Source organism: Drosophila willistoni (genome assembly GCF_018902025.1).
Source record: "Drosophila willistoni isolate 14030-0811.24 chromosome 2R unlocalized genomic scaffold, UCI_dwil_1.1 Seg167, whole genome shotgun sequence".
NCBI lineage: Eukaryota > Metazoa > Arthropoda > Insecta > Diptera > Drosophilidae > Drosophila > Drosophila willistoni.
The window spans coordinates 21,069,045-21,095,473 of NW_025814050.1; the positions used below are offsets into that span (position 1 = coordinate 21,069,045).

The window sequence follows — 26,429 nt, forward strand, 5'->3', positions numbered from 1 at the left end:
CTTTATTCTTTTCTTTAACCCCCTCCCGTTTTATACGTTTGTCGCATGAAATATGTCAACTTCAATTATGTCAGCGAGTCCCCCCCGCAGGCAAATTTTTATCGAAAATTTCGACAAATGTGTCAATTCCATTCACGAGACGTCATCGGGGTAATTTTGAAAGCCTTTTTGTTGACAGTTGTTGAAATTATTGTGTTTTCTTTTTTAAGGCTGTAATTTTTGTAGCCTGAGAAACTTTTGACCCAAGGCAATGCGATTTCCTGCCCCATCAATAGACCATAAAAATGAAAACTTTCATTCAACACTTTGGCCAAAGACAGGAAATATGACAACTTACACTAACCAACTATCGAACTATCCATGCTGGTCATTTAAACTGAGTTCCTGACTCGCTTGTCTGTTTGATTTGCGAAGAATGAATACCCAACTCGAAATTGAAATTGAACTTGAAAAGTGCGCAACGAACAACAAGGCTCTCACGATTACACAAGAAGCAACTGAGTGACGAAACCCAACGACGGGTGGCAATGGAATGGAGGGAAAGACATTTTGCTGGCATGTCATGTCTGAGTGTGACTCCGACGATGACTTCGACGACTCCCTGTTGGTTGTTGTTGGTGCTGTCGTCGATATGATCTCGTCATTACGACGCCAAAAGGCAAAAAGCCAAGCGACAAGAGACAAGACTCTTTCTTTCTCTCTACTCTGCTCTGCTCGAATCAGCTCTGTGTGTTGTGTGGGCGACACTTTGATGTGAAATTGATGATGATTGAAAGTTGCATGAGGCGTTGCAAAAAAGGAAACAAAAAACAAATAAAAGAACAAGAAAGACACACAATAAGGCACTCGCTGAGAAGATAACTCTAAAAACTGTTCAATGTTAGCTCGTTTCAGTTTCAGAAAAATATTGTGAAGAAGTTAAATGACATCCAAAAAGAAGAGTTTTATTAAGATGAAGAAAATATATTGGATAAATATATTGTCCCAAGACAAGCGATTTAATTTAAAGAAAGTTTATCCAAATACTTATATAAATCTTATATATATTAACAATGCTTAATTCCATCATTACATCAATTTCAAAATATGGGAAAAGGGAATGCAAACTTTCTCTCAGTGTAGACAAATTAGGCCTAGTGATGAAGAGAAAAGCTGGCATACAAATTAAACAATTAAAATAGAAAACAAGCACTTTTGGGGGGCGGCCTCCTCCCGCCTTGACATGTAGTTGCCTCTTATTGGTTTTATTGTGCGGCTAGACACAGATTTCTGCGCTTTTATGGCCTCTCCGCCGATATTCGTCTTACATATTGCTGATATATGTGTCAAAATGAGAAAGGAGAAAAAACTATTCTGGGGTGCCATCGTAAATTCAATTCATAGGCGTCTGCTCAAGGCGTCTGCCAGCTGATGACAATCATCATCATCATCATTGTCATCATCATCAGCGACGACTTCCTCATCATCATCATTATCATTCGTAACTCGAATTGCGTATACTCATTGCGAATGCTCATTGCATTTTTATCACTTACGCGAAATTGACTTTTATGTGTTCGTTCGGGTGCCTCAGTCTCGGTATTCGAGACAGTCTCATGTGTTCCTTGCGCGCCTATTAAATTAAAACGTTTGCCTCCTCAAGAACTACATACAATACAATAAGCACACAGTTTTGTCGTTGAATCTATGGAGGTAGACCAGAGAGGGGGAGTCCCTCCCTCTCTACGAGCAGTTAAATAAAATGCCCCAACTTGCCGTTTAAACGATGACAATCAGCCAAATAGTCTCTGTCAACGAGAGGAGAGCTGAGTTTCCTACAACGAGCTCTTGTTATATCGTATAATATCTTTTGTTTTATTGATTTATGGTCAGTGTCAGTTGCCCACAAACAGTGTCATCAGCTGATTGCAATGAATGGCCCTTAGTCAAAGGAAGTAAAATGGCAAAAACACTGTCGACAATACATTGAACTATTTGGCTCAACTCAATTTAAATGCAAAGACTCTGCCTATATTAATGATATTTTGTTCGATTTCGAGCGATTCATTTTAAAAGATGTTTTCGGAAAAATCATGCAAAAAGGACAATCAAATATGTTAATGAAGCAAAAGCTGAGGCAGCTCATGGGAATTTTGTCCTTAAGTGGTATTTTCTATGTATTCCAAACGAATCTACGGTATTCCATATTCAAATTTTCATTTGAAATTGTGATGTATTAAGGAAGTTGAATGCTTACATTTTTCATAACGAAAAATCTATATAAATTGACTGACCAAAATTGAAACAAATATTTATAAAATATCTTATAAAAACAACTTTCGTTTGTTTAAAGATGAAAACCACAAAAAGTGGGACTCGAAATGATATGAATAAGCTACTATTAACTTTATTTCATAAACTTATTGTAAAGTTGCCTGAAATGACTAAGCCACTTAGACAATTCATTTACCGAGAACTGCCAAAAGCCATTTTCATTTCATTCAAAGCTTGAGAAACAAATGTTAAATTCTCTTCCTTGAAAAATTATCAGTCCTATTTCAATTCAATAATTTCTTATCTGTCATGGACTAATAACTACACAATAAAATTTATTTGCCATAAAAACTAAGCAAATTCTTAACTTACTTCGATTTGTAAAATATTTAAGTAAATGCCAGAAGTGATTGATTCGAGTCAAAATATTTACCTGCAATGAAAGAAAATGTATTATTTGATTAGTGAAAAATGTAAAACAAAAATATATTAAATTAATATGAAAAGCGTAAGGAAATCTCTTAAGGTATGTACAAAAATTCAATCAAATATATTTGCTTCCTTATTTGATTTGACTTGAGTTTGTTGTCTAAAAAATCAAATTTGATATACCATTTAAAAGCAAACTGGCCTATTCATGACCAAAGAACCAACAAGCAAACAAAGTTTTTGACTCCAGCCACCTACAATTTGCCCCCAAAACTTACAAAAACTGCTCCTCCTCCACCATTTCCATCGCATTCGGTGACTCTGCCAAAGGCAAATGAAAAATCTGTCAAGCTCAAGCAAACAGACAGCTTAATGCCACAAGCCGAATCTGCCTGGTGGCAGGACTAGCAGGACATGGTAACACACACACACACACACTCTCGTATATACTCTTGGAGAAGCTCAATGACTTGGCAAAAAAGCCACACAATGGACTCTGGACTTATCCGGAGGTTGGTTGGTTGGTTGGTCGGTCGGTCGGTCTCTGTGGTAAAATTTAATTTAACATACAATTCACAAAATGCCAAGCGACAAATTTTTTGGGTTGCCCTGGACAACATGCAACTTGAACTTGAGAAGGATGAGTTGAACCAGATGATGAGGAAGAAGGGGCAGGATGAACAGGCTCAGGCTATCAGGCCTTGAGCCCTTAATTATATTGAGTGTATGAAATCCTTTTGGCCACACAGGAAGTGAAAGTGCCCAGCCCATATATATATTGTGTATATACATATAATCCAAGCAATTTGCAATTTTTGGTAATTTAACTTGACAAAACTTTTTAATGGCCAATGGGCCAGCACCGGACGAGAGTTAACCAACAAAAAGCGATACACACAGAATTCCCCCCTCGTGCAACAATTGGACGACAATGAAAATGAAATTCGATTCGATTCACAACTGTTGCCACCCTTTTATGTTGGACAATTTCCATTCGCAAGTCCACTAGCCGGGCAGGACTTAAAGCTGTGAAAGCTGAAAGGATTTTCATGTTTAGAATTCATAAATAAATTTTTTGCATTTTATGTCTGATGATTTATGATTCCCGTCATTAAATCGGCTTAGAGCCTTTCGACAATATCTCCTTTCATGATTTGATTTTGATTTTAATCTTTTTGAAACTGTCCCCTTGTGGCATTGCGATGTTTTGTTGCTTTGACCATAAATCTGTTAATGTTAGCTGATTAGATCAAAGGGAAAAAACCAAACAATGGGAACTTTGGCTTGTGTGAACAAGAGTGATCTACTAAGGTGAAATCAGTTGGGGCGATTCTTTCCTATAAAATGTCCTGTCTTTATATCTCTTTTCTGTAGGTTCTTTATGGCACAGAAGTCTTAACAATTGCTGCGTATTTTAATATGTTTACAATGAGTTTTCGTGGCCATAAAAACAATGTCAATTGTCATTTCGAGTATTGTTTTTTATCAATAAAGTTTCATTCCTGGAAAGCATGTAATTATTTTCTATCTAAACTAAGAAGAAAAGAAACAGTTGCTTTAGTACAAGAGCGGAGTCAACAGATTGATATCTTTCCTTTAAAATATAGAAGTTTAGCCAAAAACTTTATCTCTTCAACAGTCTTTTTAAAATGCTTTTAAACTATATATCTGAACAACCAAGTGAAAGTATGGTAAGTTGTTAAGTAAACACTTTTCATTTCATGGCAAATATCTTACACTTTGAAGATTTTCAATTAGCTAAAAGAATTTGCTCAACAAATTTCTTTTGAAAGTGAGTTTTGCATTTGATATCTGATCCATCAACTCAACGCCTAAACTTTCTCGTTTAGTTGACAAAACTTTAGCAGGAAAATGTTGTGCAACCCCTCTTACACTTCCTTCCTCACTTTTTCTTTCACCGCTTACAAATATTTTCCTCTGATGACTCTCATTACAAACAACAACAACAACAACAATGTGAAGCAAACGCAGTTTTGCAGTTGACAAAATATCCAAACAGAAGTTATGACGCAATGGGAATATAAAAATCGAAACTTATTTCCCAACCAACCCCAACATAAGACGCATTTTCCGTGGTGCTTTCCCCCCTCTTACTCTCTTTCTCCTTGTCGCTCCCTGGAAAATGTGCAGTTTGAACTGTCAGAAATGACAAATAGTCTGCTCATTGGATTTAATTTCAGGACTGCAGTGAAAATTAACTACCGTTAGATGGAAAATATACGTACATACAATCAACCACCTTAAACTTCAGGGTTGAGGGTGCAGAAAGGGATGCTAAAAATTTCGTCCTTCAAAAAAGGGTGGCCGGGTGAATTTTTAGAAGGGATTTCCCTGAGTTACGTATTTATAAATTACTCAACCTTGGGTGCAATTGCTCAGTCAAACGTTTTATTGCAAAATATACGAAAATTCCAAAAAAAGAAATCCGAAAACCTCTAAGCAAGGTTGCACGTGCTTCAGCCAGACAGACACTGACAACCCCCCCTCCCCCTTATACATCATCACCCCCTGGTTTAGATCCATGTCCGCTTATTATAAGCATTATTCGTTTGTTTGGATCGCAGGTTTTGGATTATTGTCTGTGTAAACTCGTTTGCTTTTGCGTTTCCAAGAAAAATGTGTGTGTGTGTGTGTGTGTGTGTTTGTTCCTTTTTGCTGTATTTACAATTCAGCGGGGCATGTAATTACATTTTTCATCGTTTTGTTATTAAAGATTTTTCTAATTACTACAAAATGATTCACTTCTGCGTATTGAAATTTAAGCTTTCATGGAATTCCAACTGAGCATATATCCGTTTCTAGAACTGATAGCTCTGAATAGAGTTGATTCACCTAATGAGGTTTTATATAAGACTTCAATTCGAATAAATCATTTAATATTTTACCAACTTTTTGCTTATTAAATCTAAATGAAATTAGGGTTTTCGACTTCTGTTTCACATGCACGTAAATTGTTAACTAAATCTTTTCTGGAATTTCATTTTCATTCACCAACATTTTTTTTGTTTTTGTCTGCGAGTTTTTGTTTTTACCATTTGGGTTTAAGTCTGCCTTTCCATTCAATTTGTGAGAGTTGAAAGTATGTTTGTGCCACCTTCTGTGGAATTGCAACAGTCGTTGGTGTCGTCGTCGTCGTCGTAGTCATAGACATTGCCGTTGCTGTCGTGTGTCTGTGTCTGTGTGTGTGGCATGTAATTGCAAATCCAATTAATTTACCAACTAGTCACTGTGGAAGCAAATGTGCTACTAAATGAGACATAAATAGCACAAGACACTAGAAGAAGACTAGACATGGTATACCTAACATATGCTTACCCATCCACTCCCCCTCCTACCTGTCTTTAAGCCCCATTCATTTGTTGATGTGGTTTTTTAAAGTGCGGCGACAGCTTCAAGTTAGATAAATGTTAGATAATTAAAAGTGTTGGTGTGTGTGTAAGTAAGTATCCACGAGTAGTTCTGAGCAAAATGGAAATTGAAAATGGAAAAAAGAGGAGAAAAACTGTTTCAATCTTGTTTACCTCCAGGGAACAACACATTTCACTTTAATGTTTCCGTAGAGCAGAAGCTTGAAGAAGAGAAATTATGCTAATAAATCGCAGCGACACGTGTCGTTGTACTTGCCCTTCTTTCTATCCCCTACTCTTTTCTCCCTCCACTCTCTCTCTCTCACTCTTCATAACCATATCTACATCATCTTCCTTCCCTTAATGGACTTGCGCCACGAAATATGCATTGAATATTTCAAAAAAATTCAAAAACAAGTATGAAATGCTGCGACAGTATGTTAGTGTGTCGGACTTTGAGGTACCCTACAAAGCAAACTGATGAATTTCAACCATATACATTCTGACATTGTTAAATTTGTATTCTCATTACCTTGAACCACTTGAAATTCGAGGGAGAAGAGTTTGTTACTTGAAAGAAGATTATTGTCAAAAACTAACACCATGAAAACTATTTTAATTTACCAAACACTCCCAAATTTGGAAGATCACAAACTGCCCTGTTGATCTTCTTTTAAGCTCAGCTCAGCAACCCTGTTAGTTAAACCAACGAGTGGCAACGCTGCGTATTTGGTTATAGAGTTAAACTCTCACACTTTCTTTGGAAAACAATACGATATGAAATGATCCTAAATTATAAATGTTAGATATGCCCTTCTAACTTTTGTTTACAGGGTAGAAAACAGCATTGTTGCCGCCACATTGCATTCCCTGTTAGTGTTTACACATCATTTACATAAAACGTGCAACAGAGTTCGTTTTTTTTATGCTGTACTACCTTTATTCTCGTCCTTTTTGGAGTTCTCTTCTTTTTTTTCCTCTTGCAATTTCTTTAGCCCAACAAAGTTGTTAATTATACTTGACTGGACGACAAGGCCCAGCCTTCGCTTTGCTCTCCCCAGCTTGCCTGAAGGGTGTTCGGCAAGGGAGATGAAGAAGGAACTTTAGGCGGAAAGTAGATTTTCCAGGACCTGCCCGCTTATGACATGCCAGAAGAAAGAACCCATTAATCAGACGGCAAGTTCAACACGGCAAATTTTACATGTTCTCTAGTTTTTGCTCGTTTCTGTATTTTTGTGTTTTTTTTTTGTGTTTGAGTTTTTCAGGCGTACACTTTTAACGACTTCAAATCGAGTCGCGTGCGTCTTGTGGGTAGAGATTAAACGGAAAAGTATGTACATAGGAAAACATATAGGAACGGGGCAAAGCTATTGCCTAATTGTCATAATTAATGAGTTTAGTATGCACAACAGGAGAGAGAATATTAATATTTTTTGGAGGATTTCACAAATAGTTTTCTTTGATTATACTGATTAATGTTGGTAGGTAAATATTTCAAAGTAAACAATAAATCATAGCAAAATATACAGGTATAAGTGGGCGTAAAGTGCAAAAAATATTGAGTAAAGAGTCAATTAAGATGGAATGAATATAAAACAGTAATACATTTCTTACATAACTTTTTGCAGTGTACAATTGGTGAATTTAGTTAAAGAATGATAGGAAAACTTGAAAATCCGAGTAATGACCGTTAAAAGAGGCGCAAGAATATGCATCGGTGCCTAACACTTGAATGAGTTGAAGGATCTGTTCAGAAATGCTGACCCTTCAGTATTTAGATACATCTACGTATTTATACTAGGCGGGTTAGACGTGATTAAAAACGGAAATTTAATTGAAATGGCTCGCATTTGCGTTAGGCATTTCAACAACATTTCCGTTTGACTGCGCACACAGAGAGAAAACCACTCAGCAAAAGAGAATAAAAGAGAGATAGAGTGAAACCGACAAACAGAGAAAGAGATATATGTATGTATGTATATGTATGTACCTGTGTATGTGAAATGCCGGCGGTCATTTTGGGCAAATGCTTTCTATGAATGTTCTATGCATGTCTGTCTGTCTGTGTTTTTTGGTGGAAAGGATATTTTTGAATTCGACATTTCAATATTTGCGTGCGTGCAGCAATTTCCTCTATCTAGCTGTTATTTTTTGATACCCTTTGTGTTATGGGCTGAGATGGTATAAAGGGCTCTATGAAATGGTCTTAGTAGTCTAAGTGTACCTAAAACATATGCAAATTGATCATAGACTAGTTGTAGGTTAAAGTAACTTTCTAGGGAATCCTCATTTAGTAGACTGATAAGATAAGTGAACAAGTCACCTCTGAAAACTTTACCAACCGCCATGTGGCAACTACATCTTTTTAGTGCAGGGTATTTGGCATTTTCGACTTAACATATGGAGGGAATCTGCTTTCTTTTAACCCACTGCCTATCGAAAAATCTAATTTAATTTCGTATGAAATTTTAGCATTTTGCGAGGGTGGCTTTTACCCTTGCTCAATGAACAGGTGAGTTCTGAATTCCAAAGTCCTGGGGGCCCTTTAAGCAATTTGCTTTCACTTTTTATTTTTACGGCTTCTGCTTTTGATTTTCCCTATCAGTGATGTGAGTGAGTGAGGTTAAATACCATGTGTGTGCGTGGGTGTGTGGGTGTGTGGATGTCTGTGGGTGATTTGAGACAGGGTAATATATGAACTGGTTGGGCGGGGGGAAGGGGGTTTACCCATTTGCTCTTTTGTCGTCGTCAAGCTCCGTTTTATTGTTATGCATATTAAGCATTGGCATTTCTGGAATTTCTGCTAACCATAAAATGTTTGCTTGTTTGTTATACAGTATGTATGAATGTCCTTTGCCATAGCAATTAGTCTAATGCGGGGGGATTGGGGATCTTGTTGAAAGGAAAACTACTTGTATTGAGGATGTCCCCTTCCCCCAGCCCCCTTAACTTTGATGTACTCGAAGAGAATATCTTTATTGCCAGGCGATTAATATATAGATATTTTAGATATTGCTTTATTATACCAAGGACAAAGCCATTATTTTGGTCATGAGCATTGCTCGATTCTTTTATGGTAATTTTATTTTTTTGGCAAATGTAATTAAGTTATTTATTATGTAATTGCTTTAATTACGTATACGCAGTGAGAAAAGTGTTGGGCAAAATATCTTGGGATATATTTTCAGAACTCTTTATATTAATTAAATGTTTAATTCAAAAAATTTAAGACTAGAATTTTCTCAGATATTTCTTTAAATTTTCAACCGTACGTAAAACTTATTGGTAATTTTGAGGCAAATGTTAATTTCTCGCTATGAATCTAAGACCATCAGCCTTCAAAGTGGTCTCACTGTCCGTACTCTGTGGATCATAACCATCATTGCTCCACATCAGACTGATGGGAATACTTATTGAAATGGCCGAAGAAGGAGCAATTGAAGCAACCATAGTTGTACTCGAATCAGTTCTATCCAAGCAATCGTCATTATCGTTCATTGGCGGCTTATAGCGAACCAATTCTGTGCCAGGGTCCCCACAGGTAACATCTGCCTTACCGAAACTGTCTTCCTCGTTTTGACTGAATGCCCCATAGTCCATGCTCCAGTTGGAACAAGTGTTGCTATAATGGAAGATGTTACTCAAAGTGGTGCTAGTCTCACGATCAATAGTTTCAGTTGATCGCGACGTTAGCAGATTTGGCAATTTCAATTTGTTATGAATTCCACATAGAACCGAATCGCTCTTTCCTCCCAAGAGGGGAATATCCCCACCAGCCTTGGCCCGAGACAAGACCGAGGTCTGCGATGCTGCAGATGCAGTTGTTGGCATAACTAATGGTGATATTAACTTCTCTATATGCTCCAGGGCCGTGGGATTATCCCGCAATATATTTTGCAATGTGATAAATGAACTGCGTATCTCTATAAGCTGATCATGACTATAGCCGTTAGTAAGAGGTGAATTTGGTATGGATAAGGCATTAATTATGAACTCCAAGTCATTGTCCATGATTTTTTATTGTTTCTGATGGAATTTTGCTTTGAACCGAAAACTTATATAGAACATATAAACACAGGACAGAAACTGTTTGGGATTTTTGATACTTTCTAAACGGCCTGTTCAATTGTGTTTGAGATTACATCTGTGATTGATTGTTAAAACTTAACGGAAAGGTTACTTGAAAAGTTAAAATAGAGAGAAAAAAAACGTGGAACTGGTTATCTACCTACTCAAAGGAAATCTATAACTAAACATTTTCTTCCATTTAAATTAAAGAGTTTAGTAAACAATTTAACCAATCAACTGTGCCCTTATAAAAACTTTCATAAAATATTTTCCTAAAAGCTGTTGACAAGATAGATAGACAAATTGATCCTGAACTAGTCGAAAGTCAGTAAGTGTTCTTGACAAACACCTACAACAATCCTCGGGCAATTTTGTAATTTCGATTTTCTTACTCTCGTTTTTGGGGCTTTGCCTTCAAAGCAAAGTTTTAGTCTCTCATCATTAGTTGTCACCTAGAAGGAAACTTTTTTCATTAAATTTAGCATAAACCACGACTTTAAGCAGATAAAGAGAGATGGAAGAAACGGCAGCACTCGCAAAGCAAAGTTTTTCTATTCTTCGTTCATTTTTGCTACAAAGTCATTATGAAGAACTTAAGTTGTGTGTGCTAAACACGCCCACATTACCAGATTTTGCAGAAAACCGAAAAGTTTCCTTCGTTACTCCATGTAATAATTGTAACGCCGAGAATATGCTAAAAGAGAAGTGAACCGGGAACAGACTTGGTTGAAAAACACGAAAAATAACAATCAGAAAGCATTTAGCAAGCAAAAGTTCTTAGGTCTTACTCTGCTCCTTCTCGCTTGCCTCCTGCGGAGTTAAGGAAAAGTGAGTTTACTTGTAGCAAGTAGAAAGGGCGCGTGGCAGGAACCGATGGGTGGTGGGGTGGTTGGCAGGTGGCGTTAACCATAAAACAAGTTTAACTAGTAAAAGTAAAACACAAAAACCGAAAACCAAAACATTCCCTTTAACGATTAAACAAGGAACAGGAAACCATATAGAGAAACACCCACGCATAAATCTCCTCAGCTGTGTTGGGTGGCAATTTTAATGGTCTGACCTACTTACTCCCTACAAAAAAAAAAAAAAAGAATGGAGAACAAGAAGGGGATTCCCCTCTATGTTTTTGCTAAATTTTTCCCGCTCTTTATTGAACACTTAAAGTTTCTTTTATGCCCGATGCCTGCTTTTAATTGCTTCAAGACGCCAAAATTAAGGCGTCAATATTTGCACACAGAATAAATGGGAGGAAAATTCAAGTGAAAACTTTTTCACCCAAAACCCACATTTCCTCGTATTCTTCGTCTTTGTATGGCCATTTGTCAGGCATCAGAAAATATGTTTAATAATCTAAACGCATTACAGAAAACAGCAGCCACTGTGCATACACAAAAAGTCTAGGCGACAGCGGGGCAGGAGAAACAGGCAAACATGTGTAGACAACTCAAAAGGCAAAAAGGACTCACTACCAGATAGACAAAACAAACATGCAGAAAGTAAGAGAGAGAGCAGCTCTTTTATAGAGAGAAAGAGGGAGTTCAAGTTTGTGTGTGTGAGAGGGAGGAAACTGGCAAAGAAATAGCTTCAACCATTCAAGACAGTTATGCACAGTGGGCCAACATTTAAAAGGACTCCAAAAGATGCAAATCAAAGTAAAATAAAACAAAAGAACCCTTTAATCGACTCTCATTCGAGAGTTAGTGAAGTTAGTCTCAAATTAGAAACAACAGTAGATGTTCATTTTAGTAATAGTAATTTCTATTTCAAAATATTCTTTATTTTAGTTGTAGTCAGGACAAGAAACATCTGAGTAAATCGAGATCTAGTTTATGTTTTAAAAACTTCCTTTTTTGAGTAATTTTTTACCACAGTGCCATTTGTGGTACCAAGTCACACAAAAGCCTATTAAATAACATGGCCTTACACATGCGTCCTGTTCGCTTCTTTTTTCCAATTTTTTTTGTTGATAGCAAAAGTTTTTCCACACACAATTGCCAGGATAAAGAAGGACTAGAACCGAGCCCAGTTGAAGGCAACTTGGCATTCAAAAAATATGAAAATATTCATGAAAACGAAAAAAATAAACGAAAACGAAATGGCAGAAAAGTAAACAAATAAACAAACATACAGAAAAAGGACGAGAGAAAGGGCAAAGAGAACAAGAAGGACAAACATATCCTTGGCCATCTTTTGAAGCTGTCTGGAATATCTTGCTTGTTAGAGAACTTCAAGTGGGCAACTTGAAGAAACGACAATGTGAATGAGAATGAGAATGCTGCTGATGCTGATGATGATGATGAGGCAAGATGGCAGCAGTTGATAGTCTTGGAGTCCAGGACAATTTGCATGGAAAAGCTTTCATATGGTTTTTACCATTGAGGAAATTTAGAGGAAAATTGTATTATTTTAGCTACTAGAAAATAAACTGCTCACATCTTTAGTTTAGTTTACGTTAGAGTTAATAGTTGGTTAGAGCGAGGCAAATGCAGTGCACTTTTCGACTATTTTTTGATGATGACAATCTACTCGAGAAGAAACAGAAATGTTAGGGACAGACAGAAAGGATAAAGATGAAGGGCCTGTATCTAAAAGAGAGAGAGAGAGAGATGGAGAGGGCCAGCCAAAGGGCATGTAAAACATTTTCTCCACTTTGTTTTTTGGCCAAAGTTTACTTAGAGCAAGATAAATGTTCAATTTGTAGTTTCTATTGGGGCTACTTAAGGGATAAAGTGCAGGGAATTGAAAGAAGGCACAAATGGCACAACATCTACATACATATACATAGTTTGTGTATACAAAAGTAATGTAATCATTTCTGGCCAAGCAAAAGGCAATTGAAATATTTCCAATGGGAAAAATTGCTGAACTATTTTCACATGCAACTTCGAGACTACTGAAAAATGTACAGCAAATTGTAAAGCAAACTCTTGGTTTAAATACATCAATAAGATACTTCTTCACAATTTTTTATGCAAACTATCTCTTTTGAAAACTGTTAAATAAACTCTATTCAACAAATTTCAACTATATTTCGGGTTTTCTTTTTTTTTTTAAGTTTCTCAAACGAATTGTCCCTGTTAAAAAGCATAAATCCCAACTTTGTCATGGCAATGCTCACCCTCCAAAATGATCCCTAAGCTCAGCATTTTTCATGTTCATTGAAAACAACACCAAACCAAAAAAAAATATAAAAAAGAAAAAGGAATCATGTCATTAACTCTCTATCCCAGGGAGGAGAAAAACCCAAGAAGTAAAGCAAAAAAGAACTACCTTTTGCCCTTTTTCGATAAGCAGCTCATTACTCAAATGCAGCAGCCGAATGAACCGAGAACCGAGGAGAATAGAAAAGGTCCTGCGACTGAATGAGTGTGTGATTTACTGCCGCTTGGATCAGCATAAAACATAAAACATAATAATAATTTGTTATATACCTAACACAACAAAAAAAAAAACAGCAACGAGAGGAGATAAACAAAATAAATGACAAAAGCATGTCGAAAACCAAAAGAGAAAGCAAAAAGCGCAAAACAAACTAAAAATGGCCAAAATAAAATGAAAGCCCTCAGTGAGTTTTTCTATCTATTTGGTACTAGAGACATTTGCATAAATTATCATTTGTTTAAGCAGCAGCAGCAGAGGAGTGGAGAGGAGAGAGAAGCGGGGATATTTCTCCCAAAGTTACAATACCTTGTGGTATGCTATGGTAATAAAATGTCGAGAAAATGCATAAAAATAAAGTAACATCAAATAAGAATTTATGTGCAAGAGACAGAGAGAAGAGTGGAGCACAAAGGCGATGCCAAATATCAAAGACAACATCAGCAGCAACAACAACAACAACAACAAATTGCAATAAAATGCAAATTTTCAAATGAGCCAAAATTGCGCCTTAAAGTCGGCAAAACAATTTGAATTTTAATATTTTATGGCTAATTTGAAACGGGCCAAAAATGATGTTTGTAGGCAAATAAAATAAAACCGCAATGGCTAGAAACCAAAAGGGGAGAACAAACCAAGTTGGGTAATATCAAAGAAGGGTATATTAGTCGGTGTCTTATGGAAAGCTTAGGAAGGTAAGAAAAACTCGTAGACTACATATATTTTTTATATTTTTATGGCTGACAAAATTAAATCATTAAGTATAAAACAAAATATGAGAAGAATCTTTTAGAATCTTCCTCTTATAGAATACACTATTGACACATTCCAGGGTAACTTTTAGTTCATACAACATTTACAGTTAAATGTGGGGAAACTGCTGTGTACACTCCCCTTTTACATCCCACATTTTAAAAACTCTACCTTCCACCGCGTTTTTTTTGTGGTTGTCGTTGTTTCTGTTTCTGTTGCTTGTTGTTTCATTGTTTCCAAGCAGCTGAGCACAGCTGTACGAATGTGTATGGGTGTATGTGTGTGTGTATGTGTGTGTAGAGAACACAAAAAACAAGAGAAAACAACAAGCAAAACACATTTCCTTACATTTTAATACACTTTTGCCGGCCACGCCCCATTTGGGGAGGAAAGCAGCCAGCAAAAAGCAACAGCCGTTGGGCAGGTGAAGTTTCCTTTCCTTTGCCATTATTTTTATTCTCTTTTTTTTAAAAGGAAAACTTTTTTCTGCACAATGAATTTTTGCGCATTTTCCACCTGTATGAGCTTGTGCCTTGGAAGGGAAGCAACATACGAAACGATATCCTGTCTCCCTCAGACAGGATATCGATTAGTTGTGGTTGTCGCGAAGGGAGAAAATTCTAGCAATTTTTGCTCGTTATGGGTAATATGTAAATACTAAGGAACGGCAAAATAGAGTTCTTAAATTAAAAAGAAGGGGAAAAAAATGTATCTACAAATGTGTGAACTTTCGAGAACCTCTCACAAAAACCCATTTAACAGTGTTCACCAATCAGTGAATCATTTTCAAGCAGCACCCGCACCTCTTCAAAAAGAAAAAAAGAAACTGTAAGAACATAAATTCTATAGGGGTAATTATTGGCAGGCCAAAGGGAGCGAAAAAAACAATAATGAGTAAGAAAAAGGGTAAGTCTGAGATTTATGGAAAACCCCCAAAAAATCGTAAAACTCAAACTCAAACCCCTTTTTTTTCTGGTCTGGCATAGAATTTCAATTAAAATTTAGCACTTTGGCTCGTTATTATAAAATATGGCTAATTAGATTGTTAGACCAGTGGCATTAATGTTGCTCCTTCTCTGATGCTGCTGCTGCTGATACTTCCCACTTCCTTTTTCCATACGAGAGTGGTATGTGAAGTAATTGAGATATTCAAAGGACATTAATATGAAGAAAATCAAAGAGTTCTTCTGTTGGTTTCACAGTATTTTTTGATTTCTGATTCAATTTAAATTTATCTGAAAGACGAACTTTGTTTGAAGAATCAGTCCTTTTAAGAATCGACTAACGATATTTTTGCCTACATTGAAACCATGACTATTTATTTGCAACTAAAAAAATGTACATAGTTTTGAACAAGTTATTATCCATATAAAAATACCTAATTAAGGCATTTGAGATATCATATTGAGGACTGTTTAGTCTACCCTCGTATAGCTACATCTTAGGCATTGATTTTAACACGGTCATGAATATTAAATTACCAGATTCAAATACACACATAAACACACACATACACGAGTACTAGATGGGCGGAGGAGAAATTGTGGAAGGGGAACTGGATAAAAGTTTGTCTGCCATAAATTAAAATCAACGCCTACTTTTTCCTAGCCCACTTTTCCTTGATGCCCACACCAATCCACTTGCCACTCAGAAATGTTGACGGTAATTAACTTTTAGGCATTTTCTATGCATATTTATGGGGGATGTTTCCGAGATGGGGGCAGAGATGAAAACGGGTGGGAGGGAGGGAGGCGAGGCTGTGGCATCCTAGGTGTTGCATAATATTAACGTGTACAAAAGCAAATGGAGATTGAGGTCGACAGATGATGCGTGCCAGTGAAAATGAAGTAAAAAGAAAAGAAATCTTTTTCTCTCTTCATTTCTTTTTCACGTTTTCCTTCAAGGATTTCCCTTCTTTCATCAGCATCTGCTTCTGTCATATAAATATATAATGAATTAATCATTCAGTTAAGCAGCGCACACATTCATACTCATCCACATACATATATTTTTCGATTTTTCAATCGTGCCTAAACAAAAACCAAAAAAATATTAATAAAAACACTTCAAGTTTAAGCGTGTTCATTCATTTATGAGTTATTAATGATGAGATATTAAGAAAATGTATTTTTTTCCTTTAAAGAAAAATCTAATTTTAATATTCTTGTTGGTTCCTGATTGGAAAGGTTGTCAGAAACATTTGGGCCATGAAGGAATTTTGATTTTGACACCAAAGAAATATTAAAAATTGAGAATTCATTTTCATTTTTTTTTACCTTGAACGGGAATAAAGAATTTTTAAATTTGAAATATTCAACCTTTTTAAATATCCTTATAACAATGAATATAAAAATAAATACTATAAATATCAAGACATAACAAGATAATTATATGAAAAATAAAGCTATTTAACAATTTTAGTTGACACATCGTGCAAATTAAAGAAATTCCTTCAAAACATAATTATCTCAACTTTAATTTTCCAGTCACATAATGTACATACATATGCATATATTTTATAAGCGTGAACATTTTAATTAAATTCGTGGCATTTTTATTTTTTTTGGTTTGTCATCATCCTGGGGTTAAGTTGATTTCAACTCGCCAACTGCATCAAATTTGTGTTTTGTCAAGTCATCGCCCGTCCAAGCCAACAAGTCAAATTGCAACAGAGACATGACATACCGCCACGCCTCCCCATCTCCCACCAGCACCCTCCTTTGCCAACATTGCCACTCACACCTCAGTTTTAAGCGCTTTTAAATTTATTTACTAGAAAGAGTTGAAGTCGGAACAGTAGAGAACAGAGCGGAGCAGAACAGACGACACATAAATTGCCGGCATACGTGTGTGATGACACACAGGGCGTCCAAAATGGGTTTGAAACAGCAACCAGAGAGGGGGGTAGTGGTAGATGGAGTGAGGGAGGTGCGTAGAGACGTTGACAAATTGATTGCATTCTTTATTTTCTATGCCGACGTAGACACAGCCAGAGACAGAGCACCACATGGCGTATACGTTATATGCATACACATCTAATTTTGATACCCTTTAGATTGTAGGCTACACGGGTATATTAAAGGCCTTAAATACAAAGATTATCTTATATTCATATATTCATTTACTCTGTTGTATAGTCTCTAATATGACAGGGTAGTAACTTTGTATAGGGTATCACGTGGTCCATAACTTTACTTCAGTACAATTTTCTAGTGTTTTCTAACTTTTTTCTCTTTACTTTGTGTCTACGTATGGTGTAGTCCTGTTTTTAATATGGTTAGTTGCAGTTGATTGAGTTTTAAGTGACATTCTTCTTCTTCTCTCCTTTTATGGCAAATATTTGTTGTTCTTTTCAATTAGAATGCAAAAGGAAATGCACTAGAGGTTGAGGTGAGACAAGAGCAAAGTGATACCCCTGAGACAGTTCTAATCAAATTTGTCAAATTGAATTTTGATTGATGGATGGATATTTTACAAAATTTCTCAAAGCAATTAAAATATTTCATTGCATATTTATTGTCGTAACTTCTCGTTGAATTGATGTGAACAAAGTTATTTTACTTAATAATTTCTATAAAAGGAGGAAAACATTAGAAATTGTGAGAACTTTTGACTTGAAGCTGTTATCACAGTTAAAATAGTTATAAATAGTGAACTTTACTTCAATCTCAACTACTAGGCAATTGTTTTAACAACGACTACCTTTTAAAACAATTTTATCAAAATTTTGAGTCTACCTACACAATTTTCCACTGTCCTTGCCATAATTTTAAAGTACTTTGCTCCTTTTGTCACTAATTTGTTGCCATTTTGAAATGTACATCAAAAATTTAACAAAAATGCTTTAAGGGTAGAAGTTAATGAAGCAATTGGTTGGGGCTTTACGTTTTGGGGTTTGACTCTTCGACCTCAAGCCGCACCCACCACGCCTCCTCTCCACAAACATATAATGAGTAAACACGAAAAACCTTTTGGCCAACACCTGTACAACTGACCCCTTGGCTCTTCCGCCTAACTCATTCCAAAACTCAAACACAAAATTATAAATTTGTTGACTTATTTTTTGAGGGGAGTGGCGCAACCCTTCGCAAACATTTGTTTTAATTTGATGAACATGATGGAAAAAAAGTACAAAACATGATATCTAATTAAGGTAGTTGAGAAATGTTTCAAACCCAGAATCGATTACCGTAGAGGGTTGGCATTTGCCAGAAACTCTTGACTAAATTGTCACAATTTTTCATCAGTTTTTTTTTTTGTTTTGTTCTTTTATCGGAGACTTAACAGGCTTTTTGCTATTTTCTTGGTTTTTCTTTAGTTTTTTGTGTCGGTTCACCCCTAATGGGTTTCTTTTGATACCCTAGAATGGAGGGTTTTGACCAGGATTTGGGAACGCTGTTCAAAATCCACTTATATACATATATTTCCCTAGCTATATAGCTGATTAGTTAAACTCAATTTCTTATAAGACAAAAACCAAAATATTTTTTGCTTTAAGACGAATAATTCTTATGTTATCGTCTCTACGGTACTCTCACTTCGTGGTAGTTAAACTTTCCCCTACCCTCTATTTTCTTGTTATTTATGTTGGCCATTTACCCCTCAGCCGAAAGAAAAAAAAACAAGAAAAAAGGTCAATGGGTCGCTGTGTTGAATGGTCAACATTTTCGTTATGAAATTATTTTTCTCGATGCCTTTTTTTGTCTTGACTCTTTTGTCATCTCAGCTTATCTTTAGTGACCACATAAATGTCGGCCCAAAATAAGAAACGAGTAGAGGAAAAGTTTTTCATGAAAAATCGTTTATGTTGTATAAAAACAAAACAAAGCAAAAAATTCGTGAACATTGCAGAAATTTATATTAGAAAAACGCTGCATTTTGCAAGAAAATTTCACCTGCAATTTTTCCTAATAGTTGGCTTTTTGGTTTCCTTTTTTTCTTCTTTTGACTTTGGCATATTAAATATTCTAGCTCAATAACAGAAAACCACGAACAAAAGCTTTTCATCAACATTTTTGTGTGTACCAACTACCCCTAAAGGCCGAGCAGAAGGAAGGAGAGCGAAAGAAAAAAGGACTTGGTGAAATGTCTTTCTATTGCTCCTCCTTTTTGTGGGCAATTCCCTGCAAACATTAGAGCTAGGATAGAGGCTGGAAATAAGGAAGAAATTAGGTCAAGCAAACAATAAAAATCATTTCATACAAAGAGAAGAAGTGGTCAGGGGATGGGGAAAATTCCTTCACTCTCCCATTCATCTGACTCTCTCTTTCCCTTTACCATATAATGGCATAATCTACACTAATTTAGTTCTCATTAATTTCTAACGCTTCCTTCGTTTCGTTTTCTTTGTGGTAATTGAATTAAAACTGGATAGCTTTTTGTGTTCTAGACCTAAATCATAAACATCAACAACATGTTGACATTTCTTTCTATATCTTCCTCTTTCTCTATCATTTAGATAATTTGTGTCTCTTAGATTTCTTTTTTCTATTCTTTGTACACTCAAACAATAGAGGTATATACCGAAACTCTAGAAGTTTGGTCAAAAGTGACAGCTCTAAAGGATTTTCCGTTAACCCATGATTTTACTCTTTTTTCCCATTAAAACTTAGTCACATTAAATTTAAAACTTTCTAAGAGACTTTGATTGTTAAATCTAAAATACCCTAATGTGATGTCTTCTCTACATAGAGCATCTAAAAGTCGTTGCTGACTGAATTTTTTTCTGCTTTTCTTTGTTGATATCTTATCTTAACCTAATCATCTACTAAGTCCCATTTTCTGGTTATGGCCTTTTGGCCTTGCCACGTTTTTATTATAATTACATGAGAAGCGAAATTGTCATTGTCCTATTCACTTGAAGGCAGACATTTTGTCTGTTCCTAATGGTGTGCCTTCATCACAGGCCCTTATCCTTTGCTCCTGTCGATGCCTTGCGATGCCTTCGGATGCGACTTGGTCTTAGCAGTCAGCACTTTTTAATTGAATTTGCTTAGCTGAAGAATCTTTGGTTGTGTTTCTTATTTGCTTGACTCTCTATTTGAATTTAGTTAAAATGCAAAAGTTTTCAACTAATTGCCAAAATCAGCAGAAAAATTTAGCAGAACGGAAGTAAAGTGATGTAAGTGAAGCAAAATTGTTGAATAAAAACATTTCTACTTAATCTAGCTTAAGTCTACATCAAGCTAAACTAGATTTAATAAAAGCTTTAAACAAATTAATTATTTAATCATTATTCTTTAAGTTAAAAGCCGAACAAATTTCTTTATGAATTCCTCGTAGACCAAAATAATTATGATAGTTTGTTAAAAACAACATTTAACATTATGCCCTAGTCAAAACATTTTTCGACTATTTAGTTTTGAATGTTAGAAAGATTTTGTAGCTAAAAAGTTGCAGAAGAAACTTTAAAACTAATATTAAAATATTGCTTTTACTTTGCTCCCTTGAAAATTTTTTCCATATGGAAGTTCATTGACAAAGTTCAGTTCAGTTAATGTTTTCCCAAAGGGAAGTCCTGCTGACTGCATTTCCTGGTTACAACCCTTAACCCACCATTGTTGAAAAGAAGGCAAACAACAACAAAACAAAAAAAAAAATAACAGAACAGAACACAACTCACATTTAACATTTTTAACCTTTCATTTTCAAAACAATTGCGTCTGCTTATAAAAAATAGATGTGAAACAAAACGAAATGTCAGGAGAATGAATATGGAAATGGAATAGATGGAATGGGCAAAGGGGTGAAAGAGATGAGACAAGTTGCGGTGACTGAACAGAGGAGAAGTAAACCCCAAAAGAGATTGTGCCACAGACTCTTCTCATGCCAAACCGAACTGACTGCTGCAAGTCAAATTAAAATGTATAAAACAGTAGATAACGTGAGAGATGAAGAGAGCGAGAGAGAATTGGAGTTTTGCGGCATGCAACATGGAAACGAGAATGGGTTGAGGTTGAGTCACAGTTAGAGGTAAAGCCGAGTGTTTGGCATGCCATTCTTGGTTCATATTCCCAAAAGCAATAACGATGACAGCACAAACAGGCAGTCACCAGAAGCTATCGTGAAGGGGCCGAAGCGGAACGCTGACATATCTCCACACAGTCAAAGAAACTAGTTAAATGTAATTTCAACAAATTAAAAACAATAACCAAAACTATTTAAAGTTAACTCGGATGTTAATAAGTGAGCATTGCGGAGGTAGAAAATAACAAAGCTAACTATCGGAATGTATGTTTATCGATTGTTGCTTTACTGAAGAAACGCTACTATCGGTTATATTTGCATTCTAAAGAGTTTTACATCACTGATGAGCATTAACCAACACTAATTTATTTGGGGAGCAAATGTTACTTGGTTGGTGTTTTACTTTGTTTAGTAACTTTGTATCGTGTTGAATTAATCGTTCGATTACAACTCAAACACTGTCTATATTCTTCTAAATAAGATACAAAATTATTTAGTCTTTTAAAGTGATTCTCCAACACTAAATTATTATTGTTAGAAAACCAAACAATGCTTCTCGGTTCTAAATGCCATAAAAAGGCTCTTCTCAAAAACATATTGATAATCATGACGGCCAATTTGATTTCCTATTCGATTTAGATACATGCAATAAATGATATAAAATGTAATTACAATTAACAACACTGTCATTTCTCACAGTGTACTTGCTTCTTGATTCATCATAGCTTGTCTTTGTCGCTCTTTGAGTTATGCATACCCATAATAACTCTTTGGCTAACATTTCAATGCATTTCATTCCAATACACAACACACAGAGAAAGAGAGCTAGCGAGAGTGTGTGAGTGAGATGGCATGTGACAGAGATGAATATATAGAGATATGTGCAAATTTGATTTTTGAGTTGATTTCGAGATGAGTTGAGTTGAGTTGAGGAAGGCAAAGCTTCTGTTGACATATTTCCAGATTGAGGTCCTTGGCATGCCTTTGCCAAAGACTAAATGCATACCTGAGAGAGGATGCCACCACCTGTCCACCGTCTGTCTCTGTCCCTTACTCTCTGTCTCTCTGTCTCTTTCTCTTTCTATGCATGTTGTAACGTTTGAGTCGTGTCGTTTGTTTTATGTTTGCTGTTTTCATTTGCGCTTTGGCATAAAAACTTTGCATACTTTATGGGGTCGCCAGCCTGTGGTGTATGTGTGTGTGTGTGTCTGTGCATGTGACAAGTGCAATAATATCATAAGCACAGCCAACAACAGCAACAACACGTGCCCTCTGCTGCTGCTGCAATGCTTTGTTTATTTTACTTGTATATATTTTTTTGCCCGAGGCACTTTTTGGACTCACAAGTGCAGAAATCTCCAGGGAGAGGGTCCTCTCTCTCTCGCTTTCTCTCTATTCTCAATCCTTTGCCCTTCGTCTGCCTCACTTTGTGTTGGTTGGGTCTCACTTGAGCCTTAACGTTATGTGATTAAGGATTTAATTTTTTATTTGCGGTTGAGATGAGAAACCACAATTTTGTGTGTTTATGGACGAAAACGAGTTAAAAGAGACGAGACGAGAAAATATGTTATCAAGCTGAGACGTTAATTGGTCCATCCAGTTTAACGGGAATTCGTGGAATGTTATATAGACATTGACAGAGCACAGAGGAAATTAGTTAAATGCTGATTTTGCAGAGAGGTTAATTAAAGTGCTTTTAAGTTACATTTGATTTTGGTTAAACTTGAACTGATTTAAATTACAAACATTTTTAATCAATTAAGATTAAGTGCTGAAAGCTTTCAACACTACTAAATCTGGCCGTGATTCCATTTCAATCACTCTCTTCCATGGCTCCAGAACAAAAAGCCCTTAAAATGTCCTTTGGGCATAAAAAGAAAAACCAAATGATATAAAATTCATATCTCTGTGTAGGGCCACCAAAAAAATATTTATCAACATTTTCAGCCTCAGGTTGCGTATTGATTAAAAAAATTTCCCACAGACAGATGAAGAGCTCGCAGAGGGAGAAAAGCAAAAACCAAAAAGAAAAACTGCGTTTTCAATTTTCGAAGGAGGGTCATGAGGCATTTGTTGACAGGCGCTGACTGACTGACTGACTGCCATTCCATTCCACCACATTGCCCAGCGGCTACAATTTGAATTTGAGAATAAAAAATATGATTTTAAGCGGCTTTTCTATACACCAAAATTTAATTAACAAAAATTATAATAAATTTTTGTTGTTCATTTTTTGTATTTTTTTTAGTCTTTAGAGTCCAAGTACTTGGCCACGTGTTGGAAATCTGATTATGACAAACACAGAGGGCAGAAGCTTTTTGGTTTGTTGACCTCAAGGCTCAGGACTTACTTGCGGTTGAAGAATCAAAGGGAACTTATTTATAAGACGTACCTGCAAAGGGAAGAGAAATTTTGTAATTAGTTAAAGTAAAAATTGAATACAATCTTTAAAACTAAGTAAATCAAATTTTAATAATCAATGTGAATCAATTATAGATGACAATGAAATGGATTTGCGATTGGTTTTGTCCCTCTCTCTCTCTCTCTTTGTGTGGGTCTAACACAATGTCCAGAGACTGTCAACAAAACGCTGACAACTGACAGGCCACACCACATACAGAAACACCGAGGTCTAGTGGTTGGGGGCTAAGCTAAACCCAAGGTAAAGCACTTCACGCTCTAACCACACACTCTGGGAGACAAATAGTTGGACAGGACATGCCAGGCACAAAAGGAGTTGCACCTGCACCTGAGGGGAAAGCAAAGGCAACCAACCAACCAACCAACCATCCAGCCAGTTTGAGGCACTTTGAATAGTTCATGAAGTTGTCACTTTTGTTAGACTAAGCGAACAGGATCTCCCCTAACAGTGGGGCAAATGCCATTGAATAAACTCTGAATGTATATCTTATCTTAAATGATTCTCGTTTTGCCCCACTGTTTGGTCTGTTAACTAAAGTACTGCACTTTGTTAGTGACTGCTTCTCCCACATAGTAGGTACTTAGAGATTGTTATGGGCGACAAATAACAACTAGTTATTTTTCTATAGCAATTGTAGTCTTCCCTCTGTCTCTTATCCACTTAACCGCAACAATTTTCTACCCATCGATTGACACTTTGATTGACAGAAACGGAAAACCCTTTTTGCTTTACCACAATTATTTTGTGTATTTTCTTTTAGTCATAAAATTTAATTGATTTCTTTGACTTGATTTCTTATCGACGATTGCCTTTGAATGAAATTAAAGCATGATTCTAGTCTTTAAGAGAGCTTTGTCATATGCATTTTTTTACTATTCTGATTTCTTGGGAAATGTAATAAAAAATTTTGTTTTTAGTTTGCTGTTGCTGTTGATAAACATCTGTCAGTCAGTCGAGTCGGTGACTGAGTGAGTTTGTCTGTCAGTGCATTCGGGTTTTATGGTCTACGTGCTGCATGTAATTGCACTTTGATATGCCACTGAATTCATAAGTAGCCTCCTCCAGAGCGGACCAGAGCATTTTCATGGGTGAGAAAGAAATTGATATTGGCGCCTTTTTGATATATATCGCTTCTATGGTAATCAAGAGCTTGAATATTTAATTGCAGATGTGATCTAATTAAATCAGTTAAGAACAAGACAGACAGAAAAGTCATAAAATACTGAATACTTTTTGATTTTTATTAGGTATGAAAGGAATGAAACCTAAGACAGAAATATATATATTTTCAGTAGTTATAAAAAAATAATTAAATTAAAAAAATTATAGCAACTTGTTAAATATCATAACAATTTTCTCATAGAAAGTAAATGTCATTTAATACTGGAACAAAATAGTTCCAATAATCTTTTCCTATCATTTCAAGTAACCTTTGTTTAGCTTGATCTTTTTTTTATAGACCAATAAAACTTGGCTTCAATAATATCGATATCCAACACATATCACAAACTAAAGCTTTGATGTTTTGCCCTCCAATAAATGAGTTAATGCATTTTTTTCCAAGAATTCTTCAACATTTCTTTCTGTTGTACAAAATAACTTTGTCGGTTATCAGTAAAGAAATTAGCAAGATTGTCGATTGGTTTTTGGTTTGTTTGCCTTCGTTATCTTTCCAACTGATAAGCTTGAGGTAGTCTGTATTTGTCTTCCATAGTTTACACATGATGTCAATGCCTTTTCCAGTTGCGTTTCTGATTTGCTGATTGATTCTCTAAGGGGCTTTAAGGTTGACTTAAAAACAAATTAGACGAGGGAATGGAAAGGAACGCAAAATTTTTACACAGCAAATTATTGAGCAATAATTGATTATCATCATTTTTATTTATTTTTTCTTCACGAGGATTTCTGTAAATTTTATTTACTATTCAATTAACAGATTTTCGTTGCGCACAATAAAAAAAAACGCTTTACAATAATTTACAACTGATTTAACATACAAATACAAAAATTGTCCAGGCAATATGCAAATTAAGCGGAAGAGCAAAAAAAAAAACGATGAAATTTTCGAACACAAAGTGAAAATTGAGTTTTAATTATGCGTATTGACAATGCGAGGATAAAAAAAAAATGTAATGCCCTTGAATATTTGGATTAAATGGTATTGCTTCTATATAATGCCTATTAAATTGTTACAAAATTTAACTTAATCACAATATTATAAGCCTTAAACATAACAAAAAAAGAAGCCAAAACTAACAAATTTAACGAATTAACTTGGATGAATTCTCAATATTTAACCTTTATTGATTAATAATCAAATGTAAGAACTAACAATTCTTAATTTTTAATTCTTTTTTATGCAACTTGCAAATGCCTGATTTTAACTAATATACCCCATTGAAAAGATAAAAGAAGGGCAACCCAAGAACCCAATGAAAAAATATTCCAACCAAGTGAACACAGTAAAAATTTAACATTTTAAAGCTTTGACTCTAACTAAATAATTCAACAGTTTTAGTTATTATGCAATTTAAGTTTAAGTCTGCTGATTATATAGGGGTTCGGAGTAGATTGGGATAGGGGTAGGAGTTTTAGGTTTTTTGAGGGTAAGCAGGGTTGACTTTTATGACTCTTAAACGTTTTGACGGCTCCTCGCCTCATTTAATGGCCAGTAAAAAACCATTTCCATTCTTTGTTCTCGGGTTTTTTTTCTACCCATTCATTTTTTAATTAGCCACCGCATACACACATAAAAAACTCACCCCGTCCAAGGAGAAGTGGAGGGAAGGGGA

The 26,429-nt window shown here is 35.6% G+C and overlaps 2 protein-coding genes across 3 annotated transcripts in view; both read right to left on the minus strand.

Moving 5' to 3' along the window:
- The window catches only part of LOC6641975 (E3 ubiquitin-protein ligase TRIM9), an 86,182-nt gene that overhangs the window by 51,309 nt on the left and 8,444 nt on the right, over positions 1 to 26,429 (minus strand). The window lies entirely within an intron of this gene.
- On the minus strand, positions 9,206 to 10,211 carry LOC6641978. Its single transcript, XM_002065531.4, has one exon. The coding sequence runs from the start codon at positions 10,059 to 10,061 to the stop codon at positions 9,354 to 9,356; it is 708 nt and encodes a 235-aa protein (XP_002065567.2). The 5' UTR covers positions 10,062 to 10,211; the 3' UTR covers positions 9,206 to 9,353.